This window comes from Ambystoma mexicanum, chromosome 5q (genome assembly GCF_040938575.1).
Source record: "Ambystoma mexicanum isolate Mex_15411 chromosome 5q, UKY_AmexF1_1, whole genome shotgun sequence".
In the NCBI taxonomy this organism is placed as follows: domain Eukaryota; kingdom Metazoa; phylum Chordata; class Amphibia; order Caudata; family Ambystomatidae; genus Ambystoma; species Ambystoma mexicanum.
In genome coordinates, this window is record NC_090933.1 from 21081795 (window position 1) to 21103294 (window position 21500).

Below are 21500 nucleotides of genomic sequence, written 5' to 3' on the forward strand. Positions count from 1 at the left end.
ACATCCTAGCCCAACAGGGGCCAGTCAATAGGAAGAACAAAATAAAAGTGAAAGCAAACATTGCAACTGCAACGGGGGGTGCTGGTGCCGTGCGACCGGCATGTGTGGCTTGATGTGAGGCAGCAGATGCTGCCCCGAGTATATTGTTGCGGTAAAACAGGTATCATAGCCAGCCTCCGAGACCAGAGAAGACGCTCTGGCGAGATGACATCACAAGAGAGAGCAGGGCACAGGGATAGCTCCAGGGGCCAGGTGAGGGAGAAGTCGAAGAAGCAGTGTAGGAGCTAGCCTGTGGCCCGCATACGCATGGCAAGAGGCCGCAGTTATCGAGTGGACACGGTGGGATTGCCATCAACACATCAAAAGTCATGGATCCGTGGACACTTTGAGAACATCGTAGGCTGTGTAGTCTATGGCGTGTGGTCGGCTCGCTGCTCGGGGAGAGGTATATGTAGTTCAGTGAACTTCACCGCTTTGTCAGGGACAGTGAAGAAGAAGATCTTACCATCATGGGTAATCTTTAGTCGTGCCGGGAACAGGATGGCGTAGGGGACGTTGCGCTCCCTGAGCAGCTTTTTGATGCCTAGGAACTGGCGCCTTTCCTGCTGCACCTCCAGCGAGAAGTCCGGGAAGATTCTGACTGTATGGGCTTCAAATCGCAGGTCTCCCTTTTCCTGTGACAGGCGGAGGATGAGATCTCTCTTGCGGTAGTTGAGAATCCTGGCGATAATGGGTCTGGGGATGTCGCCGGTTCTGGGCCGTGGAGCCAGGGCCCGGTGGGCCCGCTCGACCGTGAAATTAGGGGCCAGGACACAGTGTTCTGGAGCGCGGTGGTGCTATCTTCGTTCACCGAGATCCTATTTTCTGCCTCTGTGATCCTCGATCCTGCCTGGTCCACTCGAGCCTTAAGCGAGGCGATGTTAGTGTTGATGTCGTCTAATTTTTCATGGAAGGAAGCAAAGTTTTTAGCCATGGATTCCGTCAGTAGGGTGAGGTCAAGGGCCTCGGCCACACGGTGCAGGGTTAAGTGTGGTTCGTCTTGTAGCGATGATGTGCTGGCTGGCTCATCCCGAGGGACCGCTTTAGTGTATTTAGTGTATTTGTCCATTGTACCTCCTTGGGCCCCTGCCTTATTTCTGCTAGGCATTGTCATTGTGGTGGGCACGGTTGCAGTGAGGGCCCACTTGTGGGTCGGATGGAGAGCTGAGATGAGCCAGGGCCGGCAGGCTCAAACCCAATGTCCTTTGGTGGCGGTAGGCGGTTAGAGGCAGGTGGGGGACCGCCGTGGATAGCAGAGAGTCAGCAGTGGAGCAGCAAGGCTGTGACGGCGAGCGATCGCGGCCCCCTTATGTGTACAGGTTGCATGGGGGCGCCAGCGGGATCTTTCTTAGGGGGGCGTGGGCCGAGGCGGCAACACTGTCAGTGGAAACGTGGGCAGACAGTATGGCGAGGGCAGCTTCCTTATGGCAGTACAGGCCCGTAGTGTTGCAGACTGCGGGCAGAGGTCTCGACGCCCACCGCTCCAGCCCCCGCTCACCTGGACCGCGGCAGCGGGACGATGGGATCCTCCGTGTCGTCGACGCCGAGGGGGTCACGATGATCACCGACGCAGCAGGTGGCATCCACAGTGTGGCGGCATCGGCAGCGGGACCCCCAGGCACTCGCCGCGATTTCACAGAGCGGAGGGCAGCGGGAGCGGGGAGGGGACCCAGGAGTCAGGCAGGTCAGGCGGGAGGGCGGATGTTAGGCCCAAATCCAACAGGGCCGCCAGCCAGGTCCCAGGTGGGCCGATCGAGACCAAAATCTCACAAAAAGTCCAGTGCAGTGGCAGAAACAACTCGGCCAGCCGATAGTCCTTCACAATATCGGGAACCGCAGATGGGAGCAGATGAATGCCGAGGCCGCACGGAGCTGAAAGGCTAGGCAGCCATCTTGGGCTGCTCCACAGCGCCACCCGTCAATCTCTCTTCTAATCTGACACCTGAGCAACCTCAGCAGGAGTGCAAACTTTTGTTAAATCAATTTGCCCCTCTGTTCTCTCTGACACCAGATTTGACCCCTTGGGGCCAACATGATATCCAAACTGGTGACTGTTTACCTGTCAAAAGCAGGGGCTACAGGATGTCAGAAAATGTAAGAACCCACATCAAAGGAGAGGTCAACAAGATGCTTGATCTTGGGGTAATAGAGCCCTCTACTAGTCCATGGTCTAGCCCAGTAGTGTTAGTACCAAAGGCAGGATCCAAAGAATTGAGATTTTGCGTGGACTATAGAGCTCTAAATGCAGTCACTAAGAATGATGCCCATCCTTTGCCAAGGACAGATGAGCTGGTGGATAGACTTGGTTCAACCAAGTTCGTCAGCACATTTGATCTCACGTCAGGCTATTGGCAAATAGCCCTGACTGACCATGCCAAGGAGAAAACTGCATTCTCCATTCCTTTTGGATTAAAGAATGCACCTGCGACATTCCAAAGGATGGTTAATGAGGTTCTGAATGGGATGGAGGTCTTCTGCATGGCATACTTGGATGACAGTGCAGTGTTCAGCCCTATTTGGAAAGAACATGTTGACCACCTAGGGTATGTTTTGCAGGCTCTACAACAGGCCCAGCTGACCATAAAGGCAAGCAAATGTCAAATTGGTCAGAGTAAAGTGCTCTACCTTGGGCATGAGGTAGGAGGTGGTGAAATAAGGCCTTTGCTCAGCAAGATTGAAGCTGTGCAAAATTGGACAACCCCTTCTACTCAAACCCAGGTGAGAGCCTTCCTAGGCCTCACTGGGTATTACACGAATTTCATTGAGAACTATGGAGCCATAGCTTCTCCACTGAATGTAATCTCCTGTCCTAAGTTCCCTAAAAAGATCAAATGGAATGAGGAGTGCAATCAGGCCTTTGAAATCCTGAAGAAACCCCTTTGTCAAGCTCCAGTTCTCCAGACAGACGCTTCTGATATAGGTATAGGTACAGTACTCAGTCAACTGGATGACAAAGGTAGGGAGCACCCCATTTGCTTCATCAGTAGGAAGCTGAAGGAACCTGAGACAAGGTGGGCAAGTATTCAGAGAGAATGTTTTGCCATTGTGTGGGCTTTGAAGAAGGTTAGACCATACATATATGGATCTACTTTCACCATTCAAACAGACCACCAACCCTTGAGATGGTTGATGCAAATGAAAGGGGAAACCCCAAAACTGCTGAGATGGTCAATCTGCCTCCAAGGGTTTGATTTTACCATTGAGCACAGGGCAGGATGTCACCACCAAAATGCTGATGGTCTCTCTAGGATGTTTATAACCGACTAGAGGTATGAGACTCATCCAGGAGTGGATTAGATCCTCCTGTCCCTTAGTCTGGGGGGGCGGGAACGAGTGTTATGGAGAATTCTCACTTATGGCTAATTTCCCTTACCTATAAAGTCCCCCAGCAGCTTTGCTGGATTTGAAGGGTTTATTTCTTTTTACCTGCTAAAAGTGAGACTCTTTTTTCCCACTCTTAGGCATCTTTGCTAAGTGTGTTCTAGGCTATTTATGTGTTTAATGCCTATGGGATCTTTTCTCTCACCCAAAGGAACCATCTTTATGCACATGTGTTACACAGCACCCTCCGTGCAGTGACACAGGGGTGTCGTAGCGACCCCCAAACATTGACTCCATTCCCTGGGACTGACTACTGTCTCCTAGGGCATGTAAAGTCCCCATTGACTTTACTAGTCAATCTCTATGAACTAAACCAGTACACCCCATCTTAATATGGAAGTACTGGAAGGGGTTAATAGTTTTTCCCCTATGTTCATTTTCGAGATGGTACCTTAAAGTCCCCCTCTACAAAGTTTCTGGCTGGTGGCAGTGGTTACTACCTTTTATATTCGGCTGCAAATATTTTCCTATGGGATTTTCCCATTGTTCGAGGCTAATACTTTTACTGACAGCCTCTAACATACCGCCGGTTTATTTTATTATTAACTTTACTCTGGTAGGTTTTATTTGCCAGAACTTTGATAAAACTTCTTTCTCGAGTCTTACTCCATTTTCATAACCCAGGTCGGGGATCCTTTGTTCGCTCTTTTGGCGGGCTTCTGCCCAGAAGCCCTCCTTTCAGCACCTCTGAGTCTGGGGTGGATCTGTTGTTTGGGAGGGGGAGTAGAACCCCTGGACAGAGTTGCCACAGCAACTCAGGTCGCACTCTAACCTGATAGGCTGGAGGGTCTCCCGCCAAGATGACCACTCCACTGTGTGAGTGACAGCTAGGCTGTATGAATGGGTCTCTTTCTGCATAAAAGCTGGGTCCTGAGGACTGGAAGAGCAAGACGTCGCCACTGGAACTACAGAACCGAAGGGGAGAGAAGCCAGAGACATCTTCAGCATCTACACCACCGATGAAGCCCTGCCGGATCGTCTCACCACTTTTCTTCCACACGACAAGAGGAGATCTTCAGCGAAAGAGCCTCCTTCCCTTGAGCTGGTGGGTCAACCAGTTCACTAATTGCTTCCTTGGACCTGCCTTGGTCGAATCGACAGTGCCCAGCACCTGGAGACCGGATAGCCAGGCAGCTAGCGTACCTTTTAAACTTCGTTTGGCAGCACCGCGGCTGGTTTCATCCCTGGGTAGTGCAGCGACTTGAACCTTCCTCCATGACGAGAGCTTCTCTTCCTCTGTTGGATCCCTCGACCTGCAGGAACTACCAGGAACAACCGCCACCGCAGGAGCCACTTCTTCACGTTTAAGGTACATTGTTCCGCCAGGCCGCCCTTTTTTCTGTGGTAACCTTAAAGGTGTTTTAAATCCTTTAACTACTTGTGGGGTCTGCCACCCTCTCTCTTAACATTGTCTTTCACCTCGCATCTACCTCTTCAATAATTTTCTACTAAAGACTTGAATGCAGCTACTAGAACATTTTTGCTCCTATACTCCTGGTCCTGTACCACTGACTCTGGCTCAGGCCTATTGACTCTGGCTGATTTGTTAGATCTGCTCTCACTAGATTAGTTTTCAATGAGAAATGTGTGGATGCACCTAAATCTTCTAAACCCCTCTTCCTTCCTACTGTTTTAACTTGTGGAGTGCCATTTTGCTCAGTTTTCATTCACTTATCTTTTGGCTAAAGTGTTACTGTGCATTACTTGTTCACAAAACGTCAGGGAAGTGTTGCTAGGGGGTGTATGAAGGTATTTCAGTTCAACTTGTGCTTTGCCTTCCTTTCGGTACATTGTTAGAGTATCATTTGTAGTTAGTTTTCACTGTGCCATTTTGCTCAGTTTTCACTCTACCGCAAACGTATCTATCATTGAATAGGGAGTTGTATATGCTTTTCTTTTGACTAAACTTAACTACTTTATTAACTGTGATCTATGTATTGACTTAGAAGTGTATAAAATAAATATATATTCTCTTTTTAATACAAAAGTTTGGTCAGTGTTTACTTGCTCAATAGTACTGTACTACCTATTGTGTCAACCCTGAATACTGCTCATCTCCCTCTTGAGATAAGTCTGACTACTCAGCCACAGCTACCAACTAAATCTTTGTGGTACAGACTGATACCAAAGGGGATTTATTGCTCTCACCTGTAGTCCTAATCTGGGGTAGTGCTCCCTAAGGGAACTGCCCTGGATTCTGCCTAACACTATGCACATATTTTACTGTCATGGAAACTGTTCTGACATATGAAATGAGTATCATACTAAGTGTGCATTGCAGGCTCAAAAAGAATGCACAAGTAAATTACTATCACAGTTGATACATTGGTGGTAATTCCTATGTTCCCAAAATGCACTTTGTTTTCATGCAAAGCAGCCAGCATCCTCTATTCATAGCACCCACTTTATTTGACACCTAGCTCTGCCTTTCAGTTACGTCCACACCACTGACTATCCACCTCACCTCTCCTGACACCGCCGTCCCCGCACAAAGGGTGGGTGAGGGGAGGACGTTCCCCCAGTACATTTGTCCATTGCCAGCACTGAGTAGAGGGAGAGTGTAGGTGTAATGACGATTCATGTCTTCACTTCTAAGGAAGCAATATGGGACTGTCCGTACTTAAATGCACGCTGTGCTGCAAACGATTGCATTCATTTGGATGTCATGACAAGATGCATTAGACTGTGTACTATAAAATGCAAGAAACAGCGACCACCGTGTGTGTGACACTGTGCATTGTTTCTTTCCAGCACACAGCTATATTTCCACTAACCTTGATGGAGACTCTGGCCACGCCTCACCGCTATCCACAAAAGAAGAGAGGGCTTGGCCTCTTAGGATTCTTCTCGTTCAGTTACCTGTGCTGGTAAGAATCACGTGACGGGTGACAGAATTTATTGAAGTAGCTCAGAGTGTTTATCATTGTTTACAAAATTCCATCTCTCGTGTTCCTCTGGATAGGGATACATGGAAAATCTTTGACTTAATCATTACCACTGGCATTTGCTCTGTCAGCCTTTCAAACTTTTGCATTTCAGCCTGTTGGGTCATTACAGAAGCGGAAAAGCCATACACAAAAGGTGCAGTCCGGACCAAATTGCTAATGTAGGTGACATCTCTTCTGCACAAGATCATAAGCAACCCCCCCATACTGTACATATTCGATTCTCACTGGGCATCATCAGTTTGTTGTAGCTTGGGACTTTAGGGGTCTACATCGCTCCATTTAGTAGGACAACTTATCCAAGTGATCGATAGAAAGCTTTGATTTCATCATGAACAAGCGTGCTTTGTGAGTGGGTTTGCCCTTTTCTGTATGGACATAGGTTGAAAATCCATGGCAAAGAAGTCTGCTTAGAGCAATTACAATTTGGTATGATTAAAGCAACGTTTTTCAAGCCATTAAACTTCAGTTTCTTTTGTGTTCTTTCAGCTTAGAGAGTGCACTGAGAGAAGCACAGGTGTGATGGTTGGTTGGCTTAATTTATCTGAGCCAACAGGCTACATAAACCCAAGTAGTTTGCACCCTGGATTATTTGCACTCGTACGGGAGGATAGCCCAAGGGCAACGCACTCGTCTTTGAAGCAAGACGATACGGAGCAACACAGGTTCGGTCTCGGGTCTGAGCTCAGACATCTCTGGGTATTAAGCACCTTATAAATAACCAGTTACAATGAAGATAGTCCAGGCTTAACAGCTCAGGCAGTCTTGATTCTATTAAAGACAAGGAGGCGAGCATTATGCTTTAACTTCTTTAATTACTGCTCCCACAGCAATTCAACAAAATAACACCTTTTTTTAATTATTATTTTTTTTAACTTGATAACACTGTTGTACACTTGCAGACTCTCTGGAAGCTTCCCATAAACATAGGGGTATCACAGTTAGAAAAAACAAACCATAGTCCTTCTGAACTACCAAATACCCACAATCATGTGTGTCTAAGTAGTCCTGTAAGCCTCTCCTTTGTCCAATCAGGCCTAACCCAGGGCTATAAGAGGAGACCCAGACTGTCCCCAAATCCTCTTTCTTTGGCTGGCGACCAGTCTTTTAGTCCAAACTTCACTGTCAATGCGAACTCAACAAACAGTGCGGCTGCAATCCTTCCTCTCGCCGACCTCTGGCGCAGAGACGATGCTGCACAACTTTCATTCCCAAACTTCATTCTTCTCGAACCACAAACTGTATTCATGTCTGCTTCTGGTCTTCCCCTGCAATCAATAGGAGACAAGATCATAAAGGGGGGGTTCTTACTCAACACAAGATCATATAACAGTTCATGCCCTTGTCATGACCCACGGGGTGGGATATAATGCTCGCCTCCTTGTGTTTAATAGAATCAAGACTGCCTGAGCTGTTAAGCCTGGACAATCTTCATTCTATGACAAGACAGAGGCGAGCATTATGCTTGTTCAAAGTCGTTCATTACTCTATTAGCAATCTCTGATACGGGCTTAAAATAGAACGTTTTAAAAGTGCGTTCATTAGACCAATCGGCTGACTTCATAATGTCCTGCAAGGATACGCCTGTTGCAAATGCGTTGGATGCCATAGCGCCTCTCGCTGAATGCGCGCCAAACTGCGCTAAATCTATTCCGGCCCATTGCATAACTTCTCTAACCCATCTCGCAATTGTGGCTGTTGCTACTGCGTGGAAAGGCTTTCTACGCGCAATCAGTAACTGCGTCACTCCTCTAGGCCTCAGAGCCGCTGTACCTGATTCATAGTCTTTGATGCACTGCGCTAGGCAAAGCTTAGCATTATTAGGAAAATAGGGATATGAAATAACGGAAGAGTCTGACTTCGTTCTATTCGCTATGCTGAAAGCCACTCCGTCCGGGTAGAAGATCTTTCTATCTATCTCCAAGTCTTTCACGTCTGAAACTTGTCTACACGCTATGAGACATAGAAGCATGGCTAGCTTCCCTGACAATTGAGAACAAGACAGATCCCTATTATCTGGCCAGGACATAAATAATAGAAATACAGCACGTACATCCCATAAAACTGCGTATTTAGGTTCTGGAGGCTTCTTTAGCCTCACTCCCTTCAAGAGCCTAATCACTGCGGGGTGTTCCCCTATCGGATGTCCTTCTACCTTGTCATGACCGGCAGATATGGCGGACCTGAGCACTCCTAACGTCCTGTAAGCACAGCCCTCGCTGAACTTCTGAGCTAGAAAGTTTAGCATGTGCACTACAGGGGCTGAAACGGGATCAAAACCGATGGCTGAGCAGTACGCCGACCATCGATCCCAAGCGGAACCATAGCTCCTAATGGTGGAAGGCGCCCATGAGCTCCTGATACAATCTGCAGCGCACTGCGAAATGCCTGGCAACTCCCAACGTCGCCTGAAACTCTGCACGCCAGTAGCGTCAGTGTACCGTCCGCTACGAGCGGGTGAGACTGATCGTCGGGGCTCTGCAGTAGGTTCGCTCTGTGTGGAATCACTCTTGGAAAATCCGTATATAGTTCCATCACTACTGGAAACCACGGCTGAGACTTCCACATTGGGACTACTAGAACCAGCTCTGCCTGATCTCTCCTCACCTTCGCTAACACTCTCGTCAGCATGATAAATGGGGGAAAGGCGTAAAGGACTCCTCCCGTCCATTGCTGGAGGAAGGCGTCCGTCCCTACTGCTTCCGGGTCTATCCTCCAGCTGTAGAACTTGGGTAATTGCGTGTTGAGCCTGGATGCAAACAGGTCTAAGCTCAGTGGACCCCACAGACGCTGAAGCCTGTCGAAGATGGATGGGAGTAACCTCCAATCGCTGGAGTCTACCAGATATCATGAATTCCAGTCCGCTACAATGTTCTGAGCCCCTGGTAAGTATTCTGCTGATATCAATATCTGCTGGAGTAAGCAGTGATGCCCAAAATCCTTTGCTAACTCCGCTAACATTTTGGAAGATGTTCCACCCAGCTTGTTTATATACCGAACCGCCGAAATGTTGTCCATCTTGAGAAGGACACAGCAGTTGACCCGGTCTCTGGTAAACGCTTTCACTGCAAAGGAACCTGCCAAAAGTTCCAGACAGTTGATGTGGAGCTTCAGCTCCTCTTGAGACCATTTCCCTCCCGTCTGGAGGTCTCCGCAGCGGGCTCCCCAGCCTGCTCTGCTTTCGTCTGACTCTACTACTAAATCTGGGGTATCTCCGAAGATCACTCTGCCGTTCCAGGCTTCCGTGTTCTGTAACCACCACTGGAGTTCTGTCATGGCTTCTTGGTCTAGGGACACTAGCTGATGATAGCCTAACCCTCCTCAAAGGTGCCTGATCTTTAGACGTTGAAGGGCCCTGTAGTGTAAGGGACCTGGAAATATGGCTTAGATCGAGGCTGCTAGCAGACCCTCTATGCGAGCTAGATTGCGCAGCAAAATAATTTTCTTCGCTATAACCCCTTTCAGTTCCTTCCTGATCGCTCACACTTTTTTCGATGGTAATTCCAGGACTGCTTTCTTGGTATCTATCACGAAACCCAGGAATTCTATTCTCTGAGCGGGGCGGAGATCTGACTTCTCGGAATTGACGATGAAGCCGAGAGATGTCACTAGGGTGCATACCCACTCTGCTTGTTCTTGTAGCTGTGCAGCGCTCTGACCCAGAATCAGTATATCGTCTAGGTAGATAATAATTCTTATGCCACTTTCGCAGATGGCTGCTGCTACCGGGCGCATAATCTTGGTGAAGGCCCACGGGGCGGACGCAAGACCGAATGGTAGGCAGGTGAACTTCCACACTTCGGCTCCCCACAGAATGCGTAGATAGCACCGATGATGTTCTGCAATCGGCACTGTCAGGTAGGCGTCTTTGAGATCTAGCCGAACGAGCCGATCTCCCGCTCTGAGAAGATCTCGAAGGAGATGAATATCCTCCATCTTGAAATGTCTGTATACAACCCATTCGTTTAGACTTTTCAAATTTATCACAGGCCTGACCTTTTCTCCTCTGCGCACGAGAAACATGTTGCTGACAAAGCCCGGTCCCACCTGTAGCTCTCTTTCTATAGCCCCTTTGGCCGCTAGGATGTGCAATTCGCTGAAGAGCGGAGCCTCTTCGCTCTGGGACTTGAACATAGGAGTTGGAGCTTGCGCTTGAGAGGGAGTTCCTATAAACTCTAGGTGCATGCCCAATACTGTCTGGAGAACCCACGCATCGCTGGATAGCACGCTCCACGCTTGCCAAAACTCGGCTGTCCTGCCCCCTATTCTGACGGAAACTGATGTAAAACTCACCACTCGGGGCTACCTGCTGTCTGTATGCTCCTCTCCCTCTCCTGTGTCTCGGGAAGCGGTTCCTCGCTGGGAAGAAACTGTCTTGCTGCCGCGATTCCCAGTACTGCGACATTTGGTTCTGAGGTCTTCTGTTGGAGGGGAAACGACCGGACGCTCGACCTCTCTGGCGTCCGGTCCCGGCAAAAATACGCCCGGGAAAGATCCTCTTGATGGAGTTTTGCGCCTTCTCAAGGGCTGAGTATGTTCCTACGAATTGGTTCATTTCTTTCGCGAACGCGTCCCCAAACAACATACCCTTAGCCCCTTCTCCTGCTTCGTAAGAAGCCAGGTCACTCAACTTACTGTCGATTTTTAATAGAACTCCGCGTCTCCTCTCTGAAGAGAGAGCGCAGTTTGCGTTACCTAGCAAACAGACCGCGCGTTGAGCCCAGCTCGCTAGGATCTGGGTATCCACCGGAGTGCCTGTGTCCATGGCTTTTTTGGCCAAGTCCATGATCTTTGCGAGGGGTCCGGAGAGGTCCAGCAACTTATTCTGGCAACCTCGCCATGCTCTGTCCACCCCTTTTCTGACATCCTTGGCAGTCTTTGTTACAAAGGTAACCATCTTTGGGTCGAGGTCCGGTGTATCAGTGACTTTGCCTGGCAATTCCGGTCTGGGACACTCTGCCCGCATTTTTGATCTTACCTCTCGGTCAAGAGGTTTTCTGATGTGGAGAGTCATATACTGGGCGACTCTGGGTGATGTAACCCAGTCTGTAGATCTAGGATGCCTTATCACTTCTGGATGGAACATGTCTCCCATGGGTTCCTCTTCTGGGAGCTGATCCTGCGGTCCGGGCTGACGAGGGGTGATCTCCTCATCCCCGCTCTCGTCGTCTGGAGTGTATCCGGCATCCTCCTTGTCCCCTAGATTGTACACCTCTGGGGCCGGGGTCGAGAGCCTGGCACTGTTGACCTTTTAAGAAAAGCCTCCTTCAGTCTACTGACTGGGTCAACTGGCTCTTGAGGTATCAAGCCTACCTCGTCTGGCCTGCTCGGGGGAGTCACAGAGTCTCTGCTCTGCCGAGCCTTCTTACAGCCCTTCTGATCAACCCCGGGACTGGGGTGTCTCCTTGAGGTCCCCTCGCCAGGGCTCAGAGCCCTTCTCTTCCTGGACTGGTCTTTCTTGGCTCTTTGCTTGTTCAGCATAGTCTCCAATTGATCAAGTCTCTGCGAGAGAGGGAGAACCCCCTCGGAGACCGCCTGGGATAATGAATCCCCTAGGACTCCTTTAAAACTCAGACTAAGGTCCTGATCCTCTTGAATATTCTCCTCCACCCATTCCTCTGAGGACCACTCTGGTGATGTAGACCTGGATCTGGGCTCCTTAAAGTGTGCCATAATAATGGCAATGGGACCTCAAGGCCTCTATACTTCCTGTATAGATTTTTGAATGAGCCCGTTTAACAAAAATTCTTTTTTTTTTTTTGTTCAATGTCCAGCAAAAACGACGCTCCAATATGCCCAAACGACTCCCCTGGAACTTTCCGTTCTAAATTGCAGTCTTCTTAAGCAACACTTAAGAAACTTTGTCCACTGTGAATGTGCGTACTCCTCGTGAGCTTCTACCTGGTGGGGCTTTATGTATGTATGTATGTATGTATTAACCTCAATAATGTGCTTGCAGCTCACCTTATGTTATCTCTAATATTGAAATGGTGACTGGGGGATGAACGGACGCATGGATTATATAAAATGCAGTCCAATCTTGCTGGTCACAAATCATAACAATTAAAGGGCGATTGAGCACTGCAGAATGGAAATGAAAAATAAATATATTGCGCCTGGTGACCAATGTATGAGATTATCTGCTGGGTTTAGGCTGAGCACATGCATGTGAAGTGTCGGTGAATGAGTCAGCCAGCTCTTTAGGTAAAACTGTGTGCTTCATGTACCCTTTTGAGAGATGCATGTGAAGTAAGGGATGCAATCATTTGTGATGTTATCTTTGATGTTCTGGATATTAGTATTAGTCTTAGCACTGCACGATGGTGTTGCGAGTTATGGATAATTAGTTTACCATAAGTGGCACATTTCTGTTTTTTTTTGGTATTACTTGTAACCATAGTGTCCCTTTAACAAAGTTTTTTCACTGAATCTCATATGTTTTTATTAGTGCAATTTAACCATAATGTCCCTTTAACAAAGTTTTTTCACTGAATCTCATAGGTTTTTATGAATGAAAATGTTTCATGATGTTACATCACTCTATATAAATTATTAATAATTCCTCTTTTAACATATATGAAAGAACTGGAAACCTCCTTTAACCTCCTTTAACAAACATATTCTTTGCGACGCATACTGATGTGTGTCGTTGTCAGCAGGGGGGTACAAGTCATGGTTGCTTAGGGCATGAGGCTCGACCATGTCCCCAGCCCCACCAATCCCCTGCCCCCTGTTATCCACTGCACTTGCCCTGCATCCTAGTTCAGTGTCCACTGAGTGTGACCAATGGCCAGTGCTCATGGCTTGCAACCATGGCCAGTCTCCACAATCTATGGACCATGGGTTTTGACCATGTTGCATTCCCGTCTATGCAAATCAGAGTAGAAATTTGTCTTTGCCGAGGGCCAGGCCCACTGCCTGGGCAGCTAAGTTATATCACTATATGTTTTACTTACTTTTTTTTTTCAATGTATGAGTTACCTTGTTAATCTTTTTATTTATAATTTCAGAATAAGCCTTACAAAGAAAGGTGACATCAACATATCCATAACTTCAGGGATTTGCACTCAGATTACAAAATGCATAAATGAATCAAACAATCAAATATAACATTTTGAGATACATAAAAGCAAGTCCTTAATAAACTACTACAAATCTCTATCCCACTGTAAAATTCTAAAAACCGACTACAACAGACAATACAAAATCAACAAACACAACACAAAACACTATATAGAAAACACAACAATCCCTCAATTACGTCATATAGAGAATAAATAACGTGGTTAATGAGTATCAACTATATAATTCATTAAAAGAACTCCATGTTCGAAGACAATGCTCCTCTCGCTTCTGTTTCATTAACATCACTTTCTCATAGCAAGACAAAGTACAGACATCTAACAGCCAACCTTCCAAATTTGGCTTTTTCCTTGATTTCCAAACTTTTAATATTTGTTTAGTCGCTATTACCAATACCTTGTTGATCCATTCCGTCCTTGCTTTGGCCTTATCTCCCCTCTCCCTGCTGGATAACAAAATTGTTGAACAACATGTATGCAGTAGCGAGTCCTCCAATATAATATCCAATCTATTCAGGACTTCACTCCAAAAGGCGGATACCCTGGAGCATGTCCATAGCATGTGAAGCACCACACCTCAACAGACATCATTATCTAATAGTCCTAGCTTGGCCATTTGAGCAGGGGTCCAATACAATCTACATAGAATCCTTTGTCTAACATACTTTAGTCCCAAATCCATTTTCGCTTGCACACCTACACGATGCAGACTCTCCCATTCTTGACTCAGAATGTCCAAACCCAGTTCCTCCATCCAAGCCTGGTGAGGTTTTTCCCACGCCTCCCTATGCGAGTCTTCCATTGGCATTAGTCTCATGTACGTTGAGACTGCACATGGAAGAGAACGGACAACCTCACAAACCGCGGGTCCCTCTTTCTTGGGATCCCCTAGCATTACCTGCCGTTCCGTCAAAAGAACCTTTAGATCCCCATAACGTGCATGTTCCCTACACCCTAACCCAAATGATTCTCTAAGACGTTCAAAGGACATCAGATGACCACCTTCCCAGACATCACGTATACTCAGTATACCTTTTTTGATCCAGCTTTTCCAGTTCAAAGTTTTATTAGCTATCTGTAGACCTGCATTATACCATAGGGATGCATCGTAGTGTATCCAGATGTTTTCCCCTCTGACTGCCATACAATTTTGCAAGGCCCTCTCACTGTGGCGTTTGGCATCTTAGACATAGAGTACATATCCCGTAGAGCATAAGGTGAGAATTGCTCACACTCAATAATCTGCCAGTTTGAAAAAACGTAAAACACAGGACAGATTGCCAAAAGCATGCTTTCAGGTCTTTGCTGATGCTCCTTGCGCAAGTGTGCTGCAATCCCGCCCAGCAGTTGAGGCTGCAGCCGCAAGCAGAATATTTGTTCCCATTCAAACCTAGGGCTTCGGCCATGCTGCATGCCCCAAAAATCAAATCAGAGTACACATGTGTCCTTGCTCAGGGCCAGGCCCATTGCCCAGGCACCAAAGTTATTTCACAATGTTTTGTACTTACATTTTGACACTTTAGAAAAAATAAAACACAGGACGGATTTACAAAACCATGTTTTGAGGTTGTTGCGGTTGCCCCTCACAAATGTTTGCTGCAATCCTGTCCTGCACTTCAGGCTGTAGCCATGACCAGAATTATTTTCCACATTCAAACGTATATAGACTTCGAAAAACTTTACCACATATCCGGTCCCTGGTGGCCATACCCACTTTAACCCCATTGCTGGTCCCTCTTGGTTATGGCCAGTAGCCAGATTGTCTGGGTCATGGCCTGATGACCCGGATAATCTGGCCACTGCCCATGGGCACAGGCTATACCTCAGTCACCAAAGGTATATCACTATTTTTTGTATCTACATTATGACACTTTTCAAAAAATAAAACACAGACACATTTGCAAAACCATGCTTTTGGGTCCTTGTCAATGCTCTGTGCACACATTTCCTGCCAACTTTCCATGTTTTATTTTTTGAAAAGTGTCAAAATGTATGTACACAAAATAGTCACATAACTTAGCCCCATGTTGACAAAATCTATTCAGACTGTGCACAAACAGTCAAGGCTGGGTCTATAATCTTTCGGAAACCTTTTGTGCAAATTCATCAAACTGCAGCAAAGTTATAAGCCTTTCAAATATTCCCCCCCCCTCTAATTTTCCCCCTTCTTGGCAAAACAGCACCAAATTTTTCAGGACCATTCAGGGTCATGTCTAAAATTATATTGCAACTTTTCATGCAGTATCATTGAGTGGTGCCGCCTCAGAGGTTCGCACATACTCCTAACGTGGCCTTGGCCATGTAGCACTCATTAACCTAAACACTTTTTCTGTGGCTCACCCATGAGCCCCTACTCCCCAGCACTTATGCCTTCTGCCCTTTTTCCTTCCTGCACTTGCACGTCCTGAATACTCACAAGGCATAGAAGGTTTGTCCTTCCTCCTTTTCCCTCCACTGCTCCTATCAATTATTGTGTTTTCTAATGCATTTCACTCCCTTGTTCCCTCCCCTTGCCCTGTGGGCGCTTTGAAATGGTATTTTATTTGCTGTATAAGCGCCTAACAAGCAAACAATAAATAAATAAATAAATAAAATAAATAAAGTTATATGCCATCCAAAATCGGTTTTTCACCAACCTTGCAATGCAGAAAGATGCATGGATGTCCCCGAACATCTGTGATGGTCAAGATTAAAATTCACCCGAATTTGGGCTTTTTATGGCTCTATCACACCCTCATCACCCCTCACCTTCCCAGAGATTATTTCATTTGTTTGACAAGTGCAGTGTTGTGCTTTTTAATATGTTTTTATTGCAATGTCCAGAGACTACGGGTGCTGTTTGCGAATCCAGCACAACTATCATTTCAAAAGTTTTGATTCACCTCATGTTTTTAATTGAGGCGTTAATTGTTTTTGATTGGTCCAGAGGCGTCTGTGGACTCCGAATCAGGAATTGAGTCCGCGGACTGGACCCAGATATCACTATTTTTAACCTACGTTTTGGCCATTTAAAAAAATATACTGAACAAATTTACACCAAATTTACAAAAGCATGCTTTCGGTACCAAGGCGCTGCTCCTGGCGCAAATTTGGTAAAAATCCATCCTGCAGGTTGTGCTGTAGGCGTGCGCAAATTCTGTTTTCCATTGCATCTGTGAGTATTTCCACACATTTTAGGACCCCCCTGCAACTTTGCCCCCCCCCCGGATGAAACTGCACCAAACATCACAAAACCATTTTAAGGGTGCCATATACTTTCTTTGCACAGTTTGTTGAGGATTAGTCAAGGGGGAGCAAAGTTATAAGGTGCTCAAAAAGTGTTCTTTCTATGAGTTGAGATACTAAACCATAAATACAGGACCGGTACCGCAGGCTCTGTAATAAAAGGGAAATGTGTGAATATGTGTGTGTGTGTGTGTGTGTATTTTCAAAATGTTCAGCATGCTTTAAACCTGACACTTGACATGTGTGTAGGTTCCATAGTGTAGACAATGTAAAAAGTATTACATATACATTTACCTTTGTCTCATTTATTCTTGAGGGGGACATTTGTGGATATCTGTGTGTATATGTTTGAAATGTTCAGCACACTTCCCAACATGATACAAACCTGAAACCTGGCATGTGGGTAGGTTCCATAGTGTAAATAATGGACAAAATATACATTTTAAGTAAATTTAGGAAGCAATCCATGTTTTTAATTTATAAATTAACTTAAAATTAGTGGGAGGAGAATATTAGGAGGCTATTAGTGTTTGGGGTATAAATATGCTTAAAAGATTTTTATTTCATTCATTGCATTGAAAAAAGTGTGCAGTGAAATACAGAGGGAAGCCGATGCTTGTTTTCTATATCCTTTGTTTTGATTGGACAAGCGTTTCACGTGACTTAACAGTGAAGATCTTGATTCACTCCTGACATCTGCAGGAAAGATATCTTCATTATCACACTCCCTCTTCTTCGTCATAATACCTAACTAGTGATCCTACCTGAACCCCTACATCCCTATTCTTCGTCCCATTACTGAATAGTAACCTTACCTATATACTCCCACATCCCCCTTCCTCGTCGCAGTACACAATGGTAATCTTACCTTTACCCCCACATCCCTCTTCCTCATCACAATCCCCCACTAACCCCACCTCACTCATCCTTGTCACAGTCCCCCACTACTACCAACTCACTCTTTCTCGTCACAGTACCCTACTACCATCACCTCTTCCTCATAACAGTCCCCCACTATCACCCCTTGGCTGGCTTCCCTTTCACTCCCATTTTAAATTTCACTTTCTCTGCTAAACTTCAAATCTCTCCATGATCTCGCTCCCCCTTATCTCTCTACCCTTCTCTCTTTCTACACTCCCTCTGCTCCGTTGACCACTTCCTTCTCACTGTTCCTCCTTCCCCTTGTGCCTCCTCTCATTTCCGCTCCTTCCAACTCCTAGCTCCCCACCACTGGAACTCCTTACCTCTCTCAATCCGCTCTATTCCTACCTTTTCCTCATTCCGCACCTCCCTTAAATCTCTCCTTCTCCATTACCTGCCATGATTCCCCTCGCCCTTATCACTCCCCCACTCCTCCTCTCCCACCCTTTCCCTCTTCCCCTTAATCAACTCCATCCACTCCCCCCTCCACCCCTTCCACACCCCCTTTACCCCTCCCATTCCCCCTCCTCCTCCGACCCATCCCTCCTTCTTCCTCCCAGTTCTACTCCACTACTCTCCCCTACCCTTCTCTCTAATTGCTCTACATACTGTTTTGTTGGTCTGATTCAAAATTGTAATTTGCTTCTACTGTTACTGTTAATTTGTTATCGTTAAATGTACCCTGTTGTTAAAATGTGCAGCGCTTTGGTGTAAAGCGCTATATAAACTTAATAAATACAAATACAATCGTATAGTATAGAGAGATGCAATATTTAACAAGTGTGTTTTGGCATGTAAGGGTGAATTCAAGTTCAACACTTGTTTGGATGATGAGATACTCTAGTACCTTGATGACTCTGTTTTAAAAACATTCCCCTAAGCAAAGAATAATTTTGCGTAGTACAGTTATTACTTTTCAACAGACCACCAAAAAATACAGCATGCATGAGAAGGAACCGTTTCTGAAATAATTGTATCTTCATGTATCAGACTACTTACTGTCCTAATATCAAATCAAAAGGTAGGCCTTGACCATGACAAACTGTAAAGGATAATATGGCAAGTGGCTTGCTAGAGTCACCAATGTTAAAGAACACTTTCAAGTTGTGAGGACAAATGGTTATCAGGACTACAGTAGCTAATGTACTGGACAGATGAAAGCTGTAATCATTTTAGTGCTGGAGTTTAAAGCCGGTATTCGACTACATGTTTTGATCTATGACTACCATGATCCCTTACCATTGCATATGCTGGGTAGAGCTAGTGACATTTCTAATGTAAAGCCTCTGGAATCTTGCTGCATTGAATCTGAAATTGTATATTGCTTCGTGCAAGACCAACTTTCTGTAGTCCCCCAACCATTATTTACAATGCTTGACAACTGTTTTCTTACCTTCATTAAAGACAGGGTATATTGTATCTCTGGTATATCTTAAATACTGTCCAAAAAGGTTCCAAATGGCTGGTCTTACCAGTAAGGTCATTCAAGAGGTCATAGGGGATGTTTTACCCGATTTCCCATATTAAGTCATCAATGATGGCATAGGGTATGTCCTATGTGATTTCATATGTGCTCTCATCAGTGTGCTTAGGGGCTGCATAATGGGGGCCTTATAGTTAAGGTTGCATAGATTCCAACTCCTTCTGAATTTCAGGGGTTTTGTGGCTTAAATCAGCACCTTAAAGTTAATATTTTGTCACTGAATTTCAAGGGTTTCATTGCATCAGATTGTTTTAGCTTAATGGTGCATCAACTAAAGTCTTTTCACTAAATATTTTATATTATAGGGCCTGCAGTAGTGGGCCTGTAGTTATGGTTAAGTTGCTGAACCCATAGGAAGAGCAGTTTTTGGGCAACTTATAACTTTGGCGCCGTTCGACATATGCGCACAAATAGTAAGTATATGCCACCTCTGAATTATTTTGCAATGTTTCGTGCAGTTTTGTCAAGGGGAGACATAATTATAGGGGTTCCCAAAAATTTTAAATCCAGATAGACATGAATGGGAAAGAATTTTGCTAACGCCTACAGCCCAAACCACTACACAGATTTGCACCAAACTTGTGCGAGAAGTGGCGGCCCGGTCCCGAAATGATACTTTTGAAAATGTGATGTTAATCCGTCCAGCAGATGTTTTTTATAAATTACCAAAATGTTAGTAAACAAATAAAAGTGATATCTGCGTCCGATCTGCGGACTCATTACCTAATTCGGTGACCGCTGACACCTCTGGACCAATCTGAGAGCTTTGTAATGTTCACGGACATCATACGTGCCCGCTGATTGGTGAAATAAAAAACATGAGTTGCGTCAAAACGTTTGAAACAGAGGCCATGTTGCATTTGCAAACTGTGCCTGTAGTCTGTGGACATCAAAGTAAAAACATATTAAAAAAGACAACACTACACTTGTCAAACAAATGAAACAATCTCTTAGGAGGTATGGGGTGATTAGGTGTTTTTTCATCCCCAACGTCCGTGAACATCCCAGATGTCATGGGGCATTCTTATGTAGTTCATGAACTTGACATAAGTTCTAGGACATCCACGCATATTTCTGCATTACATGATGTCATCGATGATGGGGTCTTGCCCTGGCACTTTTTCCCCTCACCTCTCCCTTCGCACTTGCGTGATCTCAATGTCACTAGGCCCAGTAAGATTGTTGTCTTTGTCCTCCCTCTGTTTCCACTCCCTTGCCTCGTTGCGCATTGAAGCATTTGTGTATAGGCGCATTTTAAATGCCATATCATATCATATCATCATATCATATCATGTCATCTTTGATATCTTGGGAGATAATGTAGGTCAACTCTCCTGCAACCACACAAAGAAAAAATAATCCACCAGGGGGAAAAGCTAGGTGCAACCTTTTTCGAGAAGAACAAGAGCTTTATTTTGTATAGAAAAAGGTATACCCAAGAGGTAAACCTTGTGTCCCGCTAATCAATCCAGTTCATGATGGTTTTAAGACACATTTTCCTGCAGATCTGGTAGTTCAAATAGAATGATGATCATTCTGGGGGGTGCTAGGGTCCTTAATCTTAGTTCCTCTTTTGGCAACCCAATACCTTTGCACCGGCTCCCATGAGTATGTCCTTTGCACTTTGCTGCAGCCATTTGCCTGTTTGGCTGTGCACATTCCTGCCTAATTGTTGAAAGACCTAACTAGATATATTTATAGGTGGGTGTACGTGCATGTTCCTCGCCGCGCCTGGGAATTGAAATGTGATAGTGATGAAGTCTCGTTGTTCAGTGTCTCCAACGTGGCCTGCGAGGATTCATGCCTACTCGTAATGCTGCATTGTTTCATATTATAACTAGCTTGCACATGCAAAATATTCCACATGACACTGTCCACTCCAGTCAATTACCTCTACCCGTAAGACTCCCCCCTGCACCACCCTTCACATATTCTCCATGTTTTAATATAGTTTACGCAATCTAAATCATTTGGGATGGGTGGTGATGTGGACATGCACCCCAACATTCCCCCTTTAGTTAATCCTTCATTAACTAAATTCTCCCTTTCTCTCTCTCTATCTGCTCCATCCTTAGGGACTCAGCCCTACACACATGGTGCAAACTGCCCCCACTCCGTGCATATTTCTCTGGGGTGCATGTGAGGTATATACAATTCCCATTACCTGCTAAGTACACCCAGTTCTCCTTGTAGTTTTCTGGATCTGGTGGGGGTGTGGTTAATGATCCCAGGGGGTTTAATAGATCGTTAATTCCTAACCATGCATGGTTTATTAGGGTCCTCAGTTTGAGCCTGCCCATCCTTTGTACCCAGCAGAGCCATTCCTACCCCAATGGTAACCATCATCATTGCCCTGTTTGAAATAGCCTTGGGACAACATCAAAGCATCATTTGGCATGTGCAAAACAACACCAACAGGAGTAC

At 45.8% G+C, this 21500-nt stretch overlaps 1 protein-coding gene and 1 long non-coding RNA gene across 4 annotated transcripts in view; one reads left to right on the forward strand and one right to left on the reverse strand.

Moving 5' to 3' along the window:
- The window catches only part of ADTRP (androgen dependent TFPI regulating protein), a 561463-nt gene that overhangs the window by 306324 nt on the left and 233639 nt on the right, over window positions 1-21500 (forward strand). For all 3 annotated transcript variants that reach the window (XM_069620433.1, XM_069620434.1, XM_069620432.1), the window contains one exon: window positions 6172-6287. In XM_069620433.1, the coding sequence (XP_069476534.1) occupies window positions 6172-6287 (116 nt within the window). The remainder of the gene's footprint in view (window positions 1-6171; window positions 6288-21500) is intronic.
- The window catches only part of LOC138497157 (uncharacterized), an 81459-nt gene continuing 67119 nt past the window's right edge, over window positions 7161-21500 (reverse strand). Inside the window, exon 3 of the long non-coding RNA XR_011278529.1 lies at window positions 7161-7633. This is a non-coding gene — a long non-coding RNA (uncharacterized lncRNA). The remainder of the gene's footprint in view (window positions 7634-21500) is intronic.